Source organism: Calliphora vicina, chromosome 2, assembly GCF_958450345.1.
Source record: "Calliphora vicina chromosome 2, idCalVici1.1, whole genome shotgun sequence".
Taxonomy (NCBI): domain Eukaryota; kingdom Metazoa; phylum Arthropoda; class Insecta; order Diptera; family Calliphoridae; genus Calliphora; species Calliphora vicina.
In genome coordinates this window covers 123,326,454-123,348,935 of record NC_088781.1, presented here as the reverse complement: position 1 = coordinate 123,348,935, position 22,482 = coordinate 123,326,454, and the positions used below count along the sequence as shown (strand labels likewise).

The 22,482-nt window shown below is 30.0% G+C and overlaps 1 protein-coding gene across 1 annotated transcript; it reads left to right on the top strand.

Moving 5' to 3' along the window:
* The first annotated feature begins 1,817 nt into the window (after nt 1-1,817).
* Nucleotides 1,818-21,416, top strand: Pez. The gene is made up of 8 exons (XM_065500944.1): nt 1,818-2,433; nt 13,495-13,944; nt 16,559-17,427; nt 17,494-19,467; nt 19,547-19,765; nt 19,828-20,004; nt 20,598-20,921; nt 20,978-21,416. The coding sequence occupies exons 1-8, from the start codon at nt 2,349-2,351 to the stop codon at nt 21,104-21,106; spliced, it is 4,227 nt and encodes a 1,408-aa protein (XP_065357016.1). The 5' UTR covers nt 1,818-2,348; the 3' UTR covers nt 21,107-21,416.
* Nucleotides 21,417-22,482: the final 1,066 nt, after the last annotated feature.

Here is a 22,482-nt window from a genome sequence, read left to right as displayed (position 1 = left end):
AAAAAAATTTATTTTAAAATAATATTTAAAATTTTGGGGATGGATACATATGGAATATTTGGAAAAGTTTCCATTGTTTTGTCAACACTGTATATAGAGATATAACACTAAGTTTTTATATGAAATTTTGAATAGTTTACAGTATTATTATATATTTCAGGAATAGCCAGCCGGATACCCGGGAATGTAGAGAAAAATTTTACCGATTCCCGGGAATAAAAAAAGGTCGGGAAATTAAAAATATCCTAAGTGCGTCGCAAAACTTTGCGATCAATTATTTCGCAACAAAATAATATTGCAATTAAAAAAAAGGTATAAATAAAAATGTCTTATATTTATTTGCATTTGGAAATTACGTTTTTTACTTACTTTTTTATACGCTATCTTCAAAACGAGTATAAATGTGAAACGTTCGTCACGCAGATTTGTCCATTAATATCTTTATTTTAAACATAAATAATAAATAATTCAATAATATTTTGTTTATTTTATTGCAGATGTTTTACAAACGAAGATAAGAAGCTTTTTTTCTTGATTTTATTTAGTGCTTTTCGAAATTAAAAAATTGACATCACTGTCTGATGTGTACGCACACATCATAGTAGAGTTGCCATATAGATTAGATAGGGTCTAATTAATATGAAATAAAAAAGTCGACTTTGCGACTTTTTTAATAAGGTTTTCAAAATTTAGTAACGTGTATGTATGTTGGGTTTGTATCCGCACTACTGAGCTGGTGCGCTTGTGGTTGTTGTATTTGGTAATGAAAAACAATCTGGCAGCACCTTTGTTGTTTAGGTTTTTGAATTGGGTTTTTGGTTTGTGTCCACACTGTTTATTGAAGGACGACGACGAACGAACAACACCACCCACCGACGACAAAAAAAAAAAAATCCTTTTTTTACAAAAATTCTCAAACGGTTTATAAAAAAAATTCTACAAAATAAAAAAAAACGGATCCCAAATTTATACCAAAAAAAACAACACGTTCGTTCGTGTTTGTTTTTTTTTTGTGTTTTTTGGAATTTTTAAAAAAAAAAAAAAAAAATTTTTTTTTTTTTATTTTAAAAAAAAATTTTTTTTTTTTAAAAAAAAAAATTTTCCAAAAAAAATTTTTGACCGCCGGCCTCCTCCCTCCCTCCGCCCACAACCAGAGAAAGAGAGAGAGTGGGAGAGAGAGAAGAAAAAAGCCCCCTTTTTTTACTCTCCTCTCTCTCCCTCCTCTCTCTCTCTCTCTCCCTCCTCTCTCCTCCTCTCTCCTCTCCCTTTTTTTTTTGTCGTGGTGAAAAAATAGACTCTTTCTTTAGTGTGTTGAAAAACGGAAACTCACCACACCTGTCGTGGTGAAAGCGGAAACTCACCACACCTGTCGTGGTGAATAATAAACTCACCACACTTAGTGTGGTGAAAAACGGAAACTCACCACAAAAACCGTTATTCGTTAAAAACTGCATTATCGATCGACACGAAAATGCTGCAGACGAAACGAACCGTTTTACCAATAAAACTGTATTATCAGTGGTGAATATAACGAACTGTGTTATCAGTGGTGAATATATCTATTACCGACGAAACTGTGTTATCAGTAGTGTAAAATTTAAACTATTTTATCGTAGCTTTTTAAATACAACCCTGTCTAAATTTAATTCGAAAAACACAGCCACTCTAATAAAATACAACACTGAGTATGTCAATAAGAAAAAACTGTCATTTTGTCATTCCTGAAAACGTCGTCGTCGACGCAACGAAATTATTTTTTAACATACGCAGCAAAAATTTATTTTTTTTGTTTTAAGTTTTTTAATTTTTGTTATAGTTTGTTTCTTTTTACTTACTATCTATTATTCTTTGAAAAACGAAAATTAATCAAAAAATACGAAATTAATTAATAAAAACAAGTGAATATATGCTAACCAAAATAAGTTTAATGTGCGACTATTTTATTGAGAAAATAAAATCATTATTAAAGAAAAAGAAATTGTGCAAAGAAAAATTAAATTAATGTGTTAAAAAACTAACTAAATAATATTAATACTAAAAAAACTCGAAATAAGTTGGGAAAAATAAATACAAATGGAATTCTATTGAATTTAAAAGAATTCAAGTTAGACGACACAACAAACAACACGGCATCTTATCTAATTACAATAACAAAAAACACTCACTGTAAAGGAAGCAAATTCCATGGTGTAGTTTTAGTGTTTGTGTGCGCGCTTATATATTAATAAAGTGTTTTTTCGTGATCAAATTAGAAAGAAAATTATAAAAACAAGACACCAAACCAACCAACCAACCCAACCTACTAACAGCAACAACGGGAAAACTGGAAGAAAATAAAGTAACAAAAAATGCCATTAAAGTTTCTAAAGAAATGTCGACAATATAATGTGACATCAAAAAGTCTATTCGTAATATCAGTGCATCATCTATTGGGTAAGTTAGCAAATTGTTCATTACTACTTTATTTAGTTTGTTTGTAATAGATAGGAAAAGCCATCATATCATTGGCACTAAAACTGCAGATTATTTTTGTAGGTATGGATGGGCTTTTCTCCACTGCAGTTTGTAGTTAGTTGTTGTTCTGCACAAGTGCGGGGGTGTGATTGTGTGACGATGAATTCATCAAGCATGATTGTTTATTTTTTTATGGAGGGCTTCTTTTTTAGTGGAATAAAGTTTCATTCATCATGTATGAAGAAAAAAGCTAAAATAATAAATAATATGTTAAGGAATGTTGTCTACTAGGTTTTTCTTTTCTGCTTTACTTACTTCTTTCTTTGAAATTCCACTTGATTTTCTTTTTTTACTTTAGTAAATTGAGTGGTGAGTGTTTTTTTTATTAAATAAATAAATATGTGTGAAAAAAGTGCAAGTGCGTTGACGTTTTTTCCTTCTCACATTCATTGTTTTGTTGTTGCTGTTTGTTGTATATTTTTTGCTTGCTAGCAAAATAGCTATTTTTTGTTTGTTTTGCTCTATTCCCATTAAAGTGCATTTTGTTGTTGTATTATCTATCAGTGCGAGAGTGTATGAGTGCGCGTGTGTGTATGAAATGAAGTGATCGTTCGACACAAAAACATTCCTATCATATGAATGCGCAAACGCCCCTTCGTGGTAATTCGAATGCAGTTTTTGTTATTGTTGTAATTTAATGTTTTTTATACTTTATCGTTTTATTTTTTGCTGTTTATTTCTTATTTTATCGCGTTTTTTTATTTATTTTACTAGTAGGTAGTAGATATAACGTTATTTTAGTAATCGAGAGATTTTTTGTTTGTAGAGATTCACTCACTCACTGCCTTTTTTACTGTTTTTTTCTTTGTACACTGCACCAAATGATCGAATATTAATCACGCCAATGAACAGTCACAGAGTGCAAACAAACTACTTCAATAATAAATCCATTTTTTCGTATAGTAGTAACTTGATATTGATAATGTTGTTTACGATACATATTACAGGTGCAAAAATTTACATTTGAAATAAACACGCAAGATAAATATAATTTTCATAAAAAAATCGATTTAAAAAATATTTATACATGCGTGAAAATGGAATCAAAAAATATGGGATTTCAGTATTAAGTGCGAATAAATAGATCTGCACCTTTTGAATTTTGTGGCAACAAAGCTTCATTCATATATGCGGGAAGTTTAATTTTACTTCTTTAAATTAAAAAAAGTGTCGCTGAATCACACAGATTGCTCATGTGCTCCATCGGTTTGAACGTGCGAGATATGGTTTGTGCAATTCAGAAGTGGTGATTTTGACACGGAAGACGAATATCGCCCAGACCAAAAAAGTTTAAAGATCAAGAATTGGAGGCGTTATTTACTACATGAAGATTATTGTCAAACTCAATAAGAGCTTGCAAAATTATTGGGAGCTACTCAAGCAGCAAAAACTTAAAACGTTTGCAGGCATATACCTATATTGAAGTTTGCAGGCATACGAATTGAAGCCGAGAGACTTTGAAAGACGATTTTACATAACGCATTGCTGCTTGAACGCTATAAAAAAAAGAAAGTAATTTTTGCAGAAAATCATTTCTATAAGAATGATAAGAAGCGTAGAGATCGTATGAGAAGCCCGCCAAAACAACCGAATCGACACCAAAGTCAAATATCCATGGCGCTAAGGTAATGTCTCTGTATTTGGTGGTACCAAATCTCTTATGAGACGCGGAAATCTGGCCAGACTATCACAGGGCACATGTACCGAACGCAACTGATTTGTTTGTAATGAGCATTGGCCGAAAAATGTCCAGAGTATGCGGCCAGACTTGAAACCGTAATATATCATCATGACAACGCTCGGCTACATATTGCAATACCTATTAAAAACTTTTTTTTGCCCCACCCGTCTTATATAGTTCAGCTATTTTCCCGTCTGACTACTATATGTCTCGATCGATGCAGAACGCTCTCTCTGTGGGATACTCTCCACTTGAGAATAGAGTATCCTAAATGGGCTTGATTCGTTCTTGGCCTAAAAAGATGAGTAGTTCTTTTGGCGTGGAATCCATATGTTGCCAGTAAGATAGGAAATGGTCATAGCAATAATCCAATACTTTGAATAAATTTATATTGTACCAATGTTGGTCAATACCGGCCAAAAATCCATAACTTCTTGGAATCCATATGTTGCCAGTAAGATAGGAAATGGTCATAGCAATAATCCAATACTTTGATGGTGGTCAATACCGGCCAAAAATCCATAACTTCTTTATTTCTCCATAAAAATGTTTGGTATTTGTATTAAGAATAATATAACCAACCGATCAATCGATAAATATTTCGATGTTCAAATACAGGGTTTGGCCAAAAAAGCATGGACATTCTAAAAGTAACAAAAAAATTGCATGTAAGTAGCTGAAATTTAGTCCAAAAATAAAGAATAAAATATGTGATGGAAAAAAAAAATTGGTCATTCAAATTTTGGATTTGGTCAAACAATCATGGACGATTTAAAAGCATCGAAAAAATTAGGTTATTCATGTAAATGCCTGAAATTTAGTACAAAAATGAAGAATAGCATAAGTGATTGAAAAAATATGGTCGTACAAATTTCGGAATACATATACAGGGTAGGGCCAAACAAACGTGAACGTTTTGAAATTATCGAAAAAGTTAGGTTATTCATGTATAATTTGAAATTTGGTATATATTTAAGAAAAACGCACTTGATCCATCGCAAAAAATATTCACCCTTATCGTGGTTGGCGTAAACGTCATACATCTACGACAGTTTCGTACTAGATTAAAGAAACAGTTTGCATTTTATCTTTAATCTAGTACGAAACAGTCGTAGGCGTAAGACGTTTACGCCAACCACGATAAGGGTGATTATAAATTGCATATAGGAGTTGGCCAAATAAACATTGACGTTATAAAAGTATCGAAAAATGTATGTAATTTTTGTAAATGGCTTCAATTAGGTTTATAATTAAAAATAACATAAATGATCCATTAAAAAAATTTCGACATACATATAGTACATGGTTTGGCCAAATCAGCATAGACGTAAATAACTCTCAATCTTATATAATTTTTGAAATTGACCAAAAAAATACAAAAAAAAATGTGTAAAATATGTAGGCACTGAAATCGTTCTGGTTATTAGAATGGCAGATAATAACAGCTGAAATTTATAGTACTTACTTTTGATACTTTACAGTATTAGATGTAATTTACACTTAACCTCTAATAGCTCCTTTTAATTTGTTCTGGCCTTTCAAACTTTTTTTCAATTTAGTTTCTATAGATTTTTAACTAGTTCCAAATCATTTCACTTTTATATAAAAATAACATTCAAAAACTCCTTTATAAATACGTAGAATGGTTAACTACTAACTGTTTTATAAAAGCATGTGCTAATTTGCAAATTCTAATATTAAAATGACAAGAAAAAACCTTTTTGGCCGGAATTTACCACCGTGCAATGGTTCAAAATAAAAGCTAAAATTTATAGATTTTTGGTAATTATTCGAACTTTTTATTTTATATAATTTGAAAGTAAATTTTTAATTAATCTTAAGTTCATATTTTATTATAATTTATTTGTAATAATTCAGTGATATATTCTCTGAATTATTACAAATAAATTATAATAAAATGAACTTAAGCCTTATTAAAAATTTACTTGCAAATTATGTATATAAAAGCTAAAAATTAAAAAAAACGCATTTTTAAGTCATACACCCTATATAAAATGCGTTTGTTCACAGAACATTTGTATATAAAGATCCATTGATTACCTGTGATTTTTTAAAAATTATTTTTTGTTAAAAAAGTATATCCGAATATGGCAGCCATTTAATTTATGCATCGATTTTGCCATTTTTTAATTGGCCAGTAAGAATGTTCAATAATATAGATTTTTTAATCATATAATAAAGTATTATTTTGCTGTATATATTTATTAAACATTTGCTATTAAATAATTTCAAACATATGTTAAGTTCAAATATCAATTTTTTTTTAATTGCTCATTGTGCTTATTTGACAACAAATTTAAAACTAGAAGACGACGATAAGAAACGTTAAACGAAAATAATAAATTCCTTAGATTTTACCAACACAACTTGAGATTAGATTAGTGATTAGGAAAGGAACGGAGGGTGTTTGATTGTACCCAAAATGTCTAAGAAAATTTTTATAAGTAATACGAGGGTTACACGGGAAAATTTAAAAATCTTTATACTAAATTTTAATTATTTTAAAATCAAAATAAAATCAAAAAAAAATCAAAAATTTAAATGGCGGTAACATTGAAAATTTCCTCGCAAGCGTTAAGAATACATCATATTATTAAAATTTCTATCTGGCAATGTCATGTCAGTCAAAAATCTGGCAACTATTTGCTTTCATGTTGATTTTTAAAAACGAATTTATTTGAATTACAAAAAATTATTTGCTCATAAAAATAGATACACATCAGTAATTTGTAATTTGTTTATATACAATTTTTTTTTGTGCAATTTAAATTTTAGCAACAATTTTATAAAAAATAGGACTCTTGAAGAAAATGGGACGAAATCATCATTGTACCGAAGATGAGAAAAAAATTGTTCAAACGATGAGAAATCAAGGAAAATCATTACGGGAAATAGCAAAGAGCATAGGAAGATCTTTACATTTTGTCCAAAATGCTTTATCTAAAAAACAAAAAAGAGAAACTCGCGGTAGACCAAAGAAAACCAGTCCAGAAACAGATAGGCGGATCGTCCTTATGGTTAAAAAAGACGCTTTCATATCATCGAAAGCTATTTCTGCGGAGCTATGTAACGAAATCAGTCCACAAACAGTTCGTCGTCGTCTTTTACAAGCTAAATTGCCGGGAAGAATTGCCAGAAAAGGCCACTAATGCGCCAAAAAAATATCAAGACAAGATTAGAATTTGCTAAAGAGCACTTACAATGGTCCGGGTGTGAAGGCGAAAAAAAATGGAGAAATATTTTATGGAGCGACGAAACAAAAATAAATTTGTTTGGAAACGACTGCCAAAGAAATGTACGCCGACCAAAAGGAAAAGAATTCCACGTTAAATTTACAAAAAAGACGGTAAAACATGACGGGGGAAACATAATGGTTTGGGGTTGCTTTTCATGGAATGGTGTTGGTCAGATATTCCGAATAGAAGATACCATGAATGCTAGTGGGTATAGAGACATATTGGAAAACGTAATGCTTCCATATGCATCGGAAAATATGCCATTAATATGGACATTCCAGCAGGACAACGACCCAAAACATAGTTCAAGATTAGTTAAAAACTGGTTCTTGGAGAATAACGTACCTGTTTTAAGCTGGCTCAGCCAATCCCCTGATTTAAACCCAATAGAAAACTTGTGGAGTGAATTAAAGATAAGGCTTTCGAAGGAAGTTTTCAAAAATAAAGACGATTTATGGGAGAAAACGCAAAAATATGGTACGAGATTCCATTGGAGAAGTGTCAGAACTTGATATCCAGTATGCCCAGAAGAGTGGAGAAAGTTTTACAAAACAAAGGTGGATATACTGGATACTAGCTTTACTTTAATAATAAACTAATTTTTTTAAGATAAAATTTATTAGCTTTTGTTTAATAAGAATTTTTAAAAATGTATCTATTATTATGAGCACCAAATTTTTCGAAATTTAAGAAATTTAATTTACTTTATAATATTTATTATTAATTATGAAATATTTTGTTTTTGTTTTTTACTCTCCTTTTAACTATAAATAAAAATCGACTGAATTTTTTTTATAATTTTACAATATACCATTATTTTTTTTCGTTTTTAAAAAATAAATTTTGGTGTATCTATTATTTTGAGCAGATGTGTATATGCGAATTTATGTATATTGTTTTGTATACTAAATTACTCTAAACAATTCATATTAAAATTGAACTTAAATATTTTATTAAAGTTAAAATATTTTGTTTGTTTTATAAGTTTTATTTCTTATTTAATTATTACCTTAATAGAGAAAAAGTTATTAAAAATAACAAATATTATTATTAATAGTGTTTCCCCAGCACATTAATAGTTTAAAGCAGTTTAACTTAATTGTTTATTCAGTAATTAAATTGTCTATATAATCTCTACTAAGCCATATACAGTACAATTTTTAATTTAAACGTTAATACTCACAAAATAAAAAAAACCTGAATAATATTCGTATAAATATTTGTATTAAATGACGTTAAAACAATAAATAACTGAGCGTGCGCTACATTAATATGCGTTAGTTTTAGGTTAACATAGCTTTCGGTAAATACGATATATGAAGTTATTTATTTTAAAACGTGACCTACTACACTAAGTTATTTGATAACCTGAGGTTGGTGCTAGATGTTGATTGAGGTTTATGAAGCAATGCGAGTTTTGGTGCGATTCTAGTTCAGTTCTAGTTCAGTTCTAGTTCAGTTCTAGTTCAGTTCTAGTTCAGTTCTAGTTCAGTTCTAGTTCAGTTCTAGTTCAGTTCTAGTTCAGTTCTAGTTCAGTTCTAGTTCAGTTCTAGTTCAGTTCTAGTTCAGTTCTAGTTCAGTTCTAGTTCAGTTCTAGTTCAGTTCTAGTTCAGTTCTAGTTCAGTTCTAGTTCAGTTCTAGTTCAGTTCTAGTTCAGTTCTAGTTCAGTTCTAGTTCAGTTCTAGTTCAGTTCTAGTTCAGTTCTAGTTCAGTTCTAGTTCAGTTCTAGTTCAGTTCTAGTTCAGTTCTAGTTCAGTTCTAGTTCAGTTCTAGTTCAGTTCTAGTTCAGTTCTAGTTCAGTTCTAGTTCAGTTCTAGTTCAGTTCTAGTTCAGTTCTAGTTCAGTTCTAGTTCAGTTCTAGTTCAGTTCTAGTTCAGTTCTAGTTCATTTCTAGTTCAGTTCTAGTTCAGTTCTAGTTCAGTTCTAGTTCAGTTCTAGTTCAGTTCTAGTTCAGTTCTAGTTCAGTTCTAGTTCAGTTCTAGTTCAGTTCTAGTTCAGTTCACAGTAAAAATATAGTTATTTTAAAAAAAGTATCAGTAAAAAAAAGTATTAATTTTAATTAAATCAATATCCTACTTCCTAGACTTAAATCGTAATTATAAACTTTATTATAATGTATAAAGTATATCCCAGTCGACGTCATCCGGTTGTAAATTTCTTTTAATATCTTTCATTTGTATATAAAAATAAATTTTGTATAAACATACATATATGGATTTCAATTGCTAATGATTTTAACAAGAATTTATAATTAAATAAATACAACAACAAGAATCATATATAAACTAAAAAAGCCAACTATAGACATAAATAGAAGACAATATTTTATAATACAAAAAAATATATTACTACTAAATAACACCACAATAGATAGACCAACAAAAAAAAAAGCACAGCTAGCAACCTACTAGACAATTGAAAAATAAAGAAAAAAACAATTTAAATTATTAAAAAAACAAACAACAAATACACACAAATTATAAAACCAATAAAAAGACGTTAACAGCACAAATAAAAAAGACACTAACAGAAAAAAACGCCAGCTGCCACCCATTTTGCATACAAATGAGTTGAATATGGAGAATTCTAAACATTTTAACAAAAATTAAACACTCGTACACAAAAATATTCATATATAGATAAATTTATATTGAATATAATAAAAAAATCAAGAATTTAACATTCTTTTTTTTTTGTTCTTTAAAAATAAATATATTTTTCTTTTACCATTTTTGATTTCAAGACATTTTTTCTTTGCATTGAGTCACAAACAGTCAACAACAAATGTTAAGATTACAATTATTGTTGGCTGGTGTTGTATTGTTGTTGTGGTTTTGTTTAAACCATTCAACAAAAGATTAGATTTGTATAAGAATGAAAAAAGAAAACTAGGTGGTCAAGAAATTATTTGGCATATTTAATATTTACCTTATACAATGTATATTTAGTTTAAACAAATTATATTTTGGTTAATTTTATTTAGCAAATTGTTGTGGCAAACATTTGTAAAAACGTTCAAAGGAAAATTAGAAAATATTAATGGGAACAGAGAAAGGCCTATAAAATGTTTAAATCTATCTATATATATAAAAATTAAATGGTCCATGTATGTAATGTCATCACGTGAGAACGGCTGGAGCGATTTGGCTGATTTTCAGGAGATGGTTTGTAAAGAAAAAAAATTCCGGGTAAAACTCGGAAATTCTTTTTTTGTGAGTCCGTCAACTGTAATTAAAAAAGCTCCCTAAAGTATGCAGTACAAATTTAGATATTTTATTTGCAAAAAAATAAGAACATTCTGGTGTGAGTGGTTTGGAGAGACTTGAAGAACTAACATTAGTAAATGCTACCGGGCGAAGCCGGGGCGATCAACTAGTATGTAATAAATTGTTACATAAAATAAAAATTTGTATTTAAGTATCAGCTCATAATAGATATGATCCCACCAAATACGGAGCATTACCTTAGTACCATGGATACTTGGCTTCACGTACGATCTCTTACGTTTCGGGTTATTGTAATGGATCCATTTTTCATCGCAAGTAATAATTCGGACCAAATTTTCTTTTATATGGTTCAAGCAGCATTCATTTCTGACACGCAAAAAAGTCTTTCTAGTTCTCTCAGCTTCAATTCGTATGTTACACAATTTCCCTGTTTTTTGGATGAATCCTGCTGCTCGCAAACGCTTTGAATTTGTGGTTTGAGTAGCCTCCAATGATTTTGTTGAGTTTGACAAAAATCTTCATGGAGTAAAAATCTTCATGGAATAATGCCTCCAATTTTTAACAGGCCTGGGTGATATTTTTCTTAACTTAATTATAATTTTGCATAATTTTTATAACATTGAAATTATTTTTTTTTGAAAACTAAAACCGCATATACATTTTTAATTGAATTCTGATCATTTCTAAGGGAAAAACCTAATTGAAATGTATACAAAATATTCTACATAATCCGAAACTAAGCAATAAACTTACAAATTTTATTTATACCAATTTTTCTCAAACAAAATGAACAATTTTATATTTTCTAGTAACATAATTATAATTTTGCATGATTTTTGCAACTTCGAAATTTTTCGAACATAATTTCGAAAAATTGAAAACTAAAGCCGCAAACACATTTCTGATTCTGATCATTTCGAAGAATGAAACCTAATTGAAAAGAAAACTTCAATTTAAACCAGTTTTTCTCAAACAAAATGAACAATTTTATATTTTCTACTAACTTAATTATAATTTTGCATAATTTTTGCAACTTCGAAATTTTTCGAACATAATTTCGAATTTTTCGAACATAATTTCGAATTTTTCGAATATTGTATACATATTTTGTAAAAAAAAAAAAATATTTTTGATAAAAACAAAAGCTGCAACATGTTTCGAAACACAATTTCAAACCGGTTTGTAAAACCAAAACCCAACTAAACCTAATAAATATTCGGCCTAAGACTATTTTTTATCATGTAGATTTATTTAAATTGCAAATTTAAAACCATATAAATCTAAAAATAACTTTTTTATGTTTATTTAAAAATAGAAAACATTTACATTTAACACAATATTTATTTTAATATACAAATTTGTTTTTGGCGCTTCATTTTTAATATTCTTTTTTTAATATTTACTTTTTGTGAACAACTTGATCTCATGTTTAAGTTTTTTATGTTTATTTATTTCTACTAAAAATGCTTATCGTTAATTTGTTAAACGCTTGAATAAATAAAATGCAAACAATTTATACTAAATAAAAAAATAATATATCAACAACACTGCATAAAAGAAACTTGAATCGTAAAAGACGGCAGATAAAAAAAAAATACATAAAACGAAAACGCACACACACAAGCCCTCAAAAAGCTAACTTAACTTAATTTTATCTTAAATTGATTAAAAAAGAAAATAATGAACAAAAAACTTAACAAAAAGTAAAAATAAATAAAAAAGACAGCTCAACATATTATGACAAAATAAATAAATGGGTTTATATACCAGGAGTATGTAAAAATTATAACTTTTTTTCTAACAAAACAAATAGTATATAGATAATAAAAAAACAGCTTGTGATTGAAAGTGATTTAAGATTGATACTAATTTTTAAGATAAATAAATGTCTTAATTAAATATTTTCAAAGTCAGAATATTTTTTTGTTGGGAAAATAAAAAAAAAAAGTATTTGCAAATAAGTGGTTTCGAACTAAATAAATTTTGATCGAATGTTTTCAAATTTGTTTGCAAAAATAGTTTAAAAAGGAAAATATATTTCGAAACCAGTATTTTTTATGGCTTAAATCTAATCTTATTACAAATTTTTATCAATTTTATGCTTTTCATTAGGTAATCGATAAATGTTTATCATCTTCGAAAATTTCGAATTTGAGTGGTCGAACTAAATAAATTTTGATCGAATGTTTTTAAATTTGTTTGCAAAAATAGTTTAAAAAGGAAAATATATTTCGAAACCAGAATTTTTTATAGCTTAAATATGATCTTATTACAATTATTTGAAATAGGGTGCTTACAAATGTTTATATGTATTTTACAAATGTTTATCAGCTTCGAAAATTTCGATTTTTCGAACACTATTTCTTTGTAACGATGATATGGTTTTTGGCTTTGATTTGCATTGTCTTATTATAAATAAAGGTAATAATTTTGAATTGTCAGATAATCGAATACTCGAAAATTTTTAATTTTCGAATATTGTTTTTTGTAACGATATTGTTTTTACCTTAATTTGCATTGTTTTATAATAAACGAACGTAATTTCGAATTGATAATCGAATACTCGAATAAAAAAAATGTTGGTGAAAAAAAGTTTGATAAAAAAAATTGGTAGATAAAAATTTTTTTGCCGACAGATTTTTTTTGTCGACAGATTTTCTCGATTTTAAATAGCAGTCTATGTTGGACTATACCGGATATATTCATGTTATACAAGTTTTTTGGTGGCTAATAAACTAAAAATACTTGCCTTAATATTATCCTAAGAATACTGTTTTATATTTACTAAATTTTAACTTATTTTCTTCATTTCCAGACACCACCACCACTGTCGACTGTACCATCAGCTCCGAAAGCAAAGGCCAAGAATGTCTGGACAATGTCTGCCAACGTCTACTCATCCAACAGCCCGAATTCTTTGGCCTACGCTATATGGTCAAGGGAAAAGAAGATGAAATGAAATGGGTAGACTTAGAACGTTCGCTAAGTCGTCAATTAGAAAAATATGCAGCCGGCACAAAGATTTTCTTACGCGTGCGACACTATGTGACAACTGGTGTAAGACATCTCAGCGATGAGGTGACACGCTACTATTATTTTCTACAATTAAAAAGTGATATAAATGAGGGTAAAATTGCCTGCGATATACGTACGGCCATACTATTGGCATTATACTGCAGACAGGCGGAATATGACAGTTATCAAAGTGATAAACAAACAAAAGATTATTTGAAGAAATCTTTGGTATTGCCAAAAAATTTACAGGGTAAGTTTTAAAAGGAAATTAATTACTTTTTCAGCCAAAACTCTCTTAATATTTTGAGTTGTGTCCATTTTTAAATTCAAAATTTTTTGTACTGCATAATAAATAACTTTTTTTTTGTGTTCTACTGATAAGAGGTTAATAAATACATATTTTGTTTTACGATTAGTTTGTTAACATTCGTTAGTGAATCATTATTCTCTTAACTGACGTCAAATTAATTTAATATATGAGTCAATTTGTCTAGTCTGAAATGTTGAGGCTTTGTTTTGAAATGTTAAATTTATGTTTAATAAAATATTCAATATTGTGGGAAATTTCAAATGGTTTGATAGTATAAATTATAAATTGTGCTAAGGCCGCTAAATATAGTTAAGGTTAAATTAAATATATTTTTATCACTTTTGAAGTGAAAAATCTGGAACTGCTTTAAAATAGAAATAATTCTAAGGAAATTATTTTAATAAGATAACTTTTTTTAAATAAAGTTGAAAAATATACATATAGATGCTACATTTGAGTCCACATGAGAACTAAGAAGTGCAGAGGTAAAAGATTCTTCGGACTAGGGAAAATCAGACGTGTATAATATGTACAGGGTAAGTCCTAGAACAGTTATTCGGTTAACTTGCTCAATTGTTCCGTGATGATCACGGAATCCGAATTGATGATCTGGAATAATGTTTTGACTATTTAAGAATGTTAAAGTTTTTTTTTGGATTATTTTCTCAAATACTTTAGACATTTTCTCAAATAGTTAAGCTAATCGGCCTGTAGGATGATGTCAAATCCTTTCTTGGCTTAAGTTTCATTATAATTTGGGGGATTTTCCAATCATTCGGAAAAAGTCCCAGAGACAAGATCGCATTGAATAATACTGTGAGCACAGCAATTGCCATATCTGGTAGGTTTCCAATCACGGAAGGTGTAATTAAATCATAACTTGGAGATTTTTTTAGTTTAAGATTGTCTTTTATGATTTTCTGAACATCTTCTAGACTAACATTGATTAGTTCAGAGTCTGTTTATATGCGAATAAAGTGAAGGCCTATATCAATGTGCTTGGTCTTAGGATGAAATCCACGATATAGCACCTCCTTTGGCAGTAAAGAGATAGCCTTTTGTTGATTTGTGATGCTCAAAATATAATGCCCAATCTGCATCAGTGAAACCAATAAGTATGCTAATGTTAACATCTTAAGTATTGGAAAAAGGTTTTGGCAATAGACTAATGTCGTGGTAATGGGTTGGCATTATAACGATATAATTTGTTTATCTCGAAGCAGATATCTGGCCGTATGCTTTGAGAAAGCTACATAAGACATTATGCTGATTCTTGGTACGGAATGTTACGCATTTTTTTGAATGTCTTTAGTTTTTGTTATTCAGTTATCTTTGAATATTTTCTCACTAGAATTCATTGGCGTTGTAACTAAATTTTTATTGTCAAACTTTTCAAGAATGTTTTCTATATAAAGTTCTTGATTAAGACCCATGTAGTGTTTTCGTGTTATTCTCATTCAAAGTATTTATTTAAAGCCAAAAAAGACTACTACGATTTTTTTATCTTTCAAATATTTTTTTTTAATTTCTTTTTCCAAAATTTATTTTTTCACCTTTATTTTTTTTGTTACCAAAATGTTATACCCTTTACCATTTTAGTGGTATAGGTTTATATAAGTTTCTCATTCCGTTTGTAAATTCTCCATATTTCATTTGCGACCCCATGTCCGTCTGACCGTATTTATGTTGAAATCAACTTTCTGAAACCCTTAATTAACTTACATACAGGAGTGATACATCACTCTACATATATACTACAGTTCCGCTTAGGATGCTATTTAAATTCGAGAAAATCGGCGCAAAATGGCTAAATTATAAGCACAAATCCACGTCCACCTCGATTTTTGATCTATGTATGGATTACTAAGTCATTAACATAGACAATATGGATATCTAGTGAAATTATCTATATATTTTAGAGATCTTACCAACGACGTATATAACGCAATTGAAATTGGGACTGACATAAGATCAAAATCGAGAAAATTACTTTTTAACCCTAATTTTTTCAACACCTTTTTTTCCAAATTTTTTTTTTTTTTGGAACCAGCAACAAAATTTTTCCTCAAACAATTTTTTTCATCCAAAATTTGTTTCACCAATAATTTTTATTAAACTGATATAGAATAAATGCAAAAAAAGATGAAATGCTTAATTTTCAAATTAAACTCGATTATGGTCAAAAAAAATTATGTTCGAAAAATTCGAAATTATGTCCGAAAAATTCGAAGTTACAAAAAATATGCCAAAACAGAATTTGGATCTTATTTATCATTAATTTGTAAAAGTATACTTAAAATATTATTTTATCTTTAACTAAATTTCATTAAACTGATGTAAAATAAAAGAAAAATAAGAAGAAATGCTTAATTTACAAATTAAGATCGAAATTTCGAAAATCCCATTGTAGTTTTAAATAATCAGACGATTTGATTTATTTTTTTTAACTACAAAATATTTATACTATCAAATAAGTTTGAAATTTCGAAACCAAGAATTCTTTACTTATAAAATTTAAGACTAAATTAATAATTTTTATTTCTACTTCCTTTAGGCCTGGTTAACGATGATAATCTTTTGGACAGCCTAATACTCGAGGTATTACAACAACATTCGGGCATACAACATCTAACCACTTCACAGGCTGAGGAAATGTACATACAATGTTGCCAACAACTGGAGGGTTATGGCGAAGAGCGATTCCAAGCTAAAGATAATTTAGGCAATGACATAAATCTAGGCTTGGCCATAAATGGCATGGTGGTGACGGCGGAAAATGGTCGCCAATATTTTCCATGGAAAGATTTCCACACCGTGACTATAGAAAAACGAGCCATACGTATAGTACAAAATAAAGCCGATGGTTCACAGTTTTTGGGCTCGTTCATATTCTCCGAAACAGATACAGCAAGATATTTTTGGAAATTATGTATAACACAGCATAAATTCTTTAAGCGTTACATAGATGAAGATTCCTCCTCAAGTATGGGTGATGTGGAAAGTGCCAATGGTATTTCCATAGCGGGGGGAACGGAAGCTATGAATGCGTCGGCCTTTAGTGGTTATGATTTAAGTGATTCAAGAGAGGATTTGCTATTGGAACATCATGCCACTTATGTGCCGGGTGCGGGAGGTAATTCGGTAACAATTGGCGGTAATCATTATCAGCCAAACAATCAACAGTCACAAGAATACTTATCATCGGCTCAATCATTGCACCATCAGTCTTCATCTCAATTACCGCCCCATGGCCTTATATCGACAGCCAACTCTTCTTCAGCCTTAATGTCTTCCAATATATCTTTGGCAGCTAGTCATCAGTCGGGTAGTGGACGAGCCGATGGTAATGGTATGAATGGCAGTGCTCTGCACATGGCCCACCATAGTGGGGGAGGACAAATGGGTCAGAGTTGGTTGAGCAAGGTGGGTTTTGAAAAATGAGAAATTTTCATATCTTTTTAAAACATATATTTTACTTTACATTTTCAGGAATACTCTCATGATTATGTGTCCTCTTCTCAACATCTCTCCAATAGTATTTTAGATACTCGTTTACAAAGCAGCTCCTGCCAGGATTTAAGCAATAATAATTTACACAGTAGTTCTAGTTTTTTGGGTCACAGCAATAACAATCATATTTTGGCAGCTGATGCTCATGAAAGGGAACGTCTTAAAGCCATGCTGCCTACATATAGGCCTGCGCCTGATTATGAGACTGCAGTGCAAATGAAGTACAGAACTCCCTCAAATGAATTATACAACTTAAATCAATTGCAATATCAAGCAGCTGCCCTGGCAGCTCATAATTCCGCAGCTGCTTACTATGCCGGCTCTCAGCCCGATGTACATCAGGCGGGTGATGGTTTATTACTGGGCCATATGGCCACTCATCGCTATCCTGATGTTGCGCAACCGGCGCAAGCAATGCATGCCCAATATAATCTATCAGCGGCCTCAGCAGTAGCTTCGACGCCTCAAAATAATGTTTATGTTGATTTGCCGCAACGTTTACAAATGATTAGAACTAAACCGCCTCCTCCCTATCCCGTCAACAGATTGAGTTCATCTTCCACACCCGATTTGGCCGTAGCATCGCATCGTCCCTTGTTGGGTTATAGGGCTTACGTTTCTGGCTCCTCACCTGACTTGGTTTCAAATAGAAATCTTTTGAATTCTCAATATCCCTATAATGGGCCACCAGGAGGCTTAGGAAATCCGGGGCAAATAACCACTTCCTCGGGAGCTACTATGTTACATCAGTATCCCTATATGGGCCATATGGGACATTCGCAATCTTATCTACCGCCTCATGGTACTTTTGAAAACCTTAATATGATTGAAGAACAACCCTCGATAATGTCTCAATTAAGGCAATCAGCCTTAAGTCAAGCCTCAGCCACTCACGCTGTTAATAACACTCAAAGTTATGAGCAAAATTCTCCTACTTTACCGCCTTCTGGATATCGCAGTTCTGCACAGCCAGTGCTGCAACGAAATGCCATGAATGGTTCCATAGAACCTATCTATGAAAATGTGCCACTGCCTCAATACACATCTTCGACATCAGTGACTCCACAACGAAATACAGAACAAAGATCATCAGGATCTTCGGCACATAATTCGGAAATAAGAAATCGTACATCATCCATACAATCTGCGCCAGGCGGTATGCCTAATCAACCACCAGTACCAGCGGCCCGACATCATCATATACAGCATAGGGAACCGGCTGCGCTACCCATACAACAATTGGCACAACAACAGATAAATCAATATCTACAGGCTCAAGATGAACCTGATGAAATTTCCATGAATATCAAAAAATTCATTCATCAAACACAACCCGATAGAGCAGCTAGTACAGATGTGCAATTGATAGATCCGACGCCACCACAGAGAGCGGTAAGGGCAGTCTCAGCGGCGCCTGCAATAGGTCAAACTTCAACAGCTGCAGAACAAACACCTGTAAAAATGACGCCGCCCCCTAGACAACATAAAAATATGAAAAGCGCTTCTTCCGTATCGGCTGTTGATGTTATACAACCCTCCACCTCCTCCTCTATGTCACCCTCAGCGTCCTCTACCAATGCGACCATGAATTCTACACGTATTACATCTTCCACATCTCACGACGATTCGTTAAGTCATCATTTTTCAGCCATGAATTTGTCTACAACATCATCTTCCATGTATAATAGCACATTAGATACGACAACGCAAAGTTCCAGCACAGCTGGCAATACATCTTCAAAAGAAAAACGTAAAAAACGCTGGAATTTCTTGGGAAGAAGTAAAACTCCAGACAAACAAAAGTCAGCAACATTGGGCCGCGAAAAGGCGGCCAATACCACAAAACTGCAGAAAATAAAATTAGCACAAGATGATCTAAATCTTCATCATAGATGGTCGACGGGAGTGCCGAAATTACAACCAATATCCGGACAATTCTCCAAAGATAAATTGGTAATAAATTTATATTTAAAATGTAAATAATTTAAGCAATAAACTAACTAAATTTATTTATTCTAATTTCATCCAACAGTGTCAAATACTCACAGATAAATTAACCGACACGCAGTTGTTTATGGAATTTGAGGCTATACCTAAGAGACGAGAAATGGCACGTTACGATTGTGCGTTGAAAGAAGAAAATGCCATGAAAAATTCAGATCCTAATTTTCTACCCTACGATGATAATCGTGTGCGTCTGACACCCACTATGGATAATCGTCACGGTTATGTAAATGCCTCTCATATATCGGTTAGTAGAAATGTAATTTTGATATTATTTTATATAGTTTATTAAATAATTGTTTTCTTTAGGCCACTGTGGGTAATAAACAGCGTTTTTATATTGTTGCTCAATCGCCTCATGAGGAATTGACCACACGAATCTTTTGGCAATGCGTTTGGGAGGCTGATGTTTATTTAATTGTACAGCTATCGGAGGATTTGAATTACATACCGCCCAATACAAATCAACGCATGGAGTTTGGTCAGGTGAGATGTTTTTAAAAAATTGTATTGATTTTACTTTGAAAAAACTTTGATTAAAAAGTATGGAAAAGTTAACGATAACTTCGATTTTCTATAAAAAAATTATCGATAACTTTAATTTTCTGTACAAAATTGATCTATAACTTTTATTTTCTTAGAAAATTTATCGATAACTTATTTTCTATAGAAAATTTATCGATAACTTTTATTTTCTATAGATAACTTTAATTTTCTATAGAAAAGTTATCGATAAATTTAATTTTCTATAGAAAAGTAAACGATAACTTTAATTTTCTATAGAGAAACGAGAACTTTTCTTTAGAAAATTCGATAACTTTACTTTTGTTTAGAAAAGTTATAGATAACTTTATTTTTCTTTAGAAAAGTTATCGATAACTTTTCTTTTCTTTAGAAAAGTTATTGATAACTTTACTTTCCTTTAGAAAAGTTATCGATAACTTTACTTTTCTTTAGAAAAGTTATCGATAACTTTACTTTCCTTTAGAAAAGTTATCGATAATTATGATTTCTATAGAAAATTTATCGATACATATATTTTATATATTTCATTACTTTAAATACTTTTTTCCCAACAGTTCCAGGTATATCAGGAATTTTCACAAACTACCGATCGTTGCATTACCAGCAAACTGCGTCTTTATCACATACAATCAAGACGTTATCGTTCTGTCTGGCATCTAAACTACACCGATTGGGGTGAACAAAATTGTCCACGTGAAGTAAATCACTTTTTAGACTTTTTGGAAGAGCTCAATTCAGTGCGCATGGCTTCGATAAATGAAGTACCACCCGGTCATAATACAAATCCTCCAGTACTGTTGCATTGTCTAGAAGGTGGCGGTAGATCGGGTGTAACTCTAACAGCTGATTTACTTTTATATACATTAGATCATAATGAGGTTTGTTTTAAAACTTTTTAATTTAATTAATTTCTAATATCTTACATTTATTTTAGGATTTGGACATACCTAGAGTTATTGGAAATTTACGTCATCAAAGAGACAGCATTATACCTTCTTTGGCTCAATATAAATTTATTTATAGCCTTTTAATAACATATCTGAAGAGAACGAGATTAATTTAAATCTTTTTTACAACATTTCATCGTTCCATTATTTGTTTTTATAATTTTTTTTACATCAACCTGAAACAAACATAAAAAACTACGTCCATTTGACCATTGTAGACGTAATTTTACTTTTTAACCCTCATTTTTTTATAAAACAAAAGTATTTTATGTCTAATTTCATACTCTTCCCCTCTTGTTGCTATTATTTGGCAATCAAATTGCTTTAATTTAGTTTAATTTATTCTTAAAAAAAATTAACGAACAATTGTATTTTCTACATAATTTTTTTATATACAGGGTGCTTTATTTTTCTTTAATTTTTAAAATTTTTATTTAATTTTGTTTATTTTTATTTAAGCTTGAGGTCACTTTTTTTTTTTATAAATAATTATATTTATTTATTTTCAATATTTCGCTACTCTTTGTGTAGCATCATCAGGAAAATAGTTTAATAAATTAATTATAATTAATTTATTAAACTATTTTCCTGATGATGCTACACAAAGAGTAGCGAAATATTGAAAATAAATAAATATAATTATTTATAAAAAAAAAGTGACCTCAAGCTTAAATAAAAATAAACAAAATTAATAATAAAAAAGGTCGAAAAATCAGACATTATCATAAAAATTTTTATTTAATCTATTTTGTAGTTTAGCTTGTTTAATTTCTTGGAGTATTTTATCTATATATTTTATATATTCTCTAACTATTTAATCTAATTTTTCATACATACATAACTCTTCTTGTATATAGAAATCATTATGCGAAAATCAAACGATACTATTTTTTATATAATATTTATTCTTAAAAAAAAAAGAAAATCATATTGTTTGCAAAATTTTAATACCAACTACTTCCATATCATTAACTGTTGAAAATTTTATTTCATTATCCATCAAGTTTTCTTGTTGTTAGTATTTAAGTTGTAAGACAAAAAATAATCAATTGTGCCTTGTATTTAAAGCAAAAAAAAGAAGAAAACAAACTTAAAGTTTACAATAAAAAAAATTATATAAAATAAAGAAAATCAACATATTGATAAAATTAAAAATAAATGTTGTACGAATTAATACGGGTTGGGTTAGATAAAGAACAGAAATTTAAATGAACTACCATAATTTATCACGATTTTTAGTTACATGGAGAAATTTTTCAGTCATTAATTTTAATTTTCTACATAAAATGCAGCGAATGCATAAATTTTCAAACGAATATGTACTGACAAAAAATGTGTCCTTATCCGAAAGAAAATAATCGATAACATTTACTTCCTTTCTATACAAATTTATCGATAACTTTCATTTTCTATAGACAATTTATCTATAACATTAATTTCTATAGAAAAGTTATCGATCTAAATTTTCTATAGAAAAAATATCGATAACTTT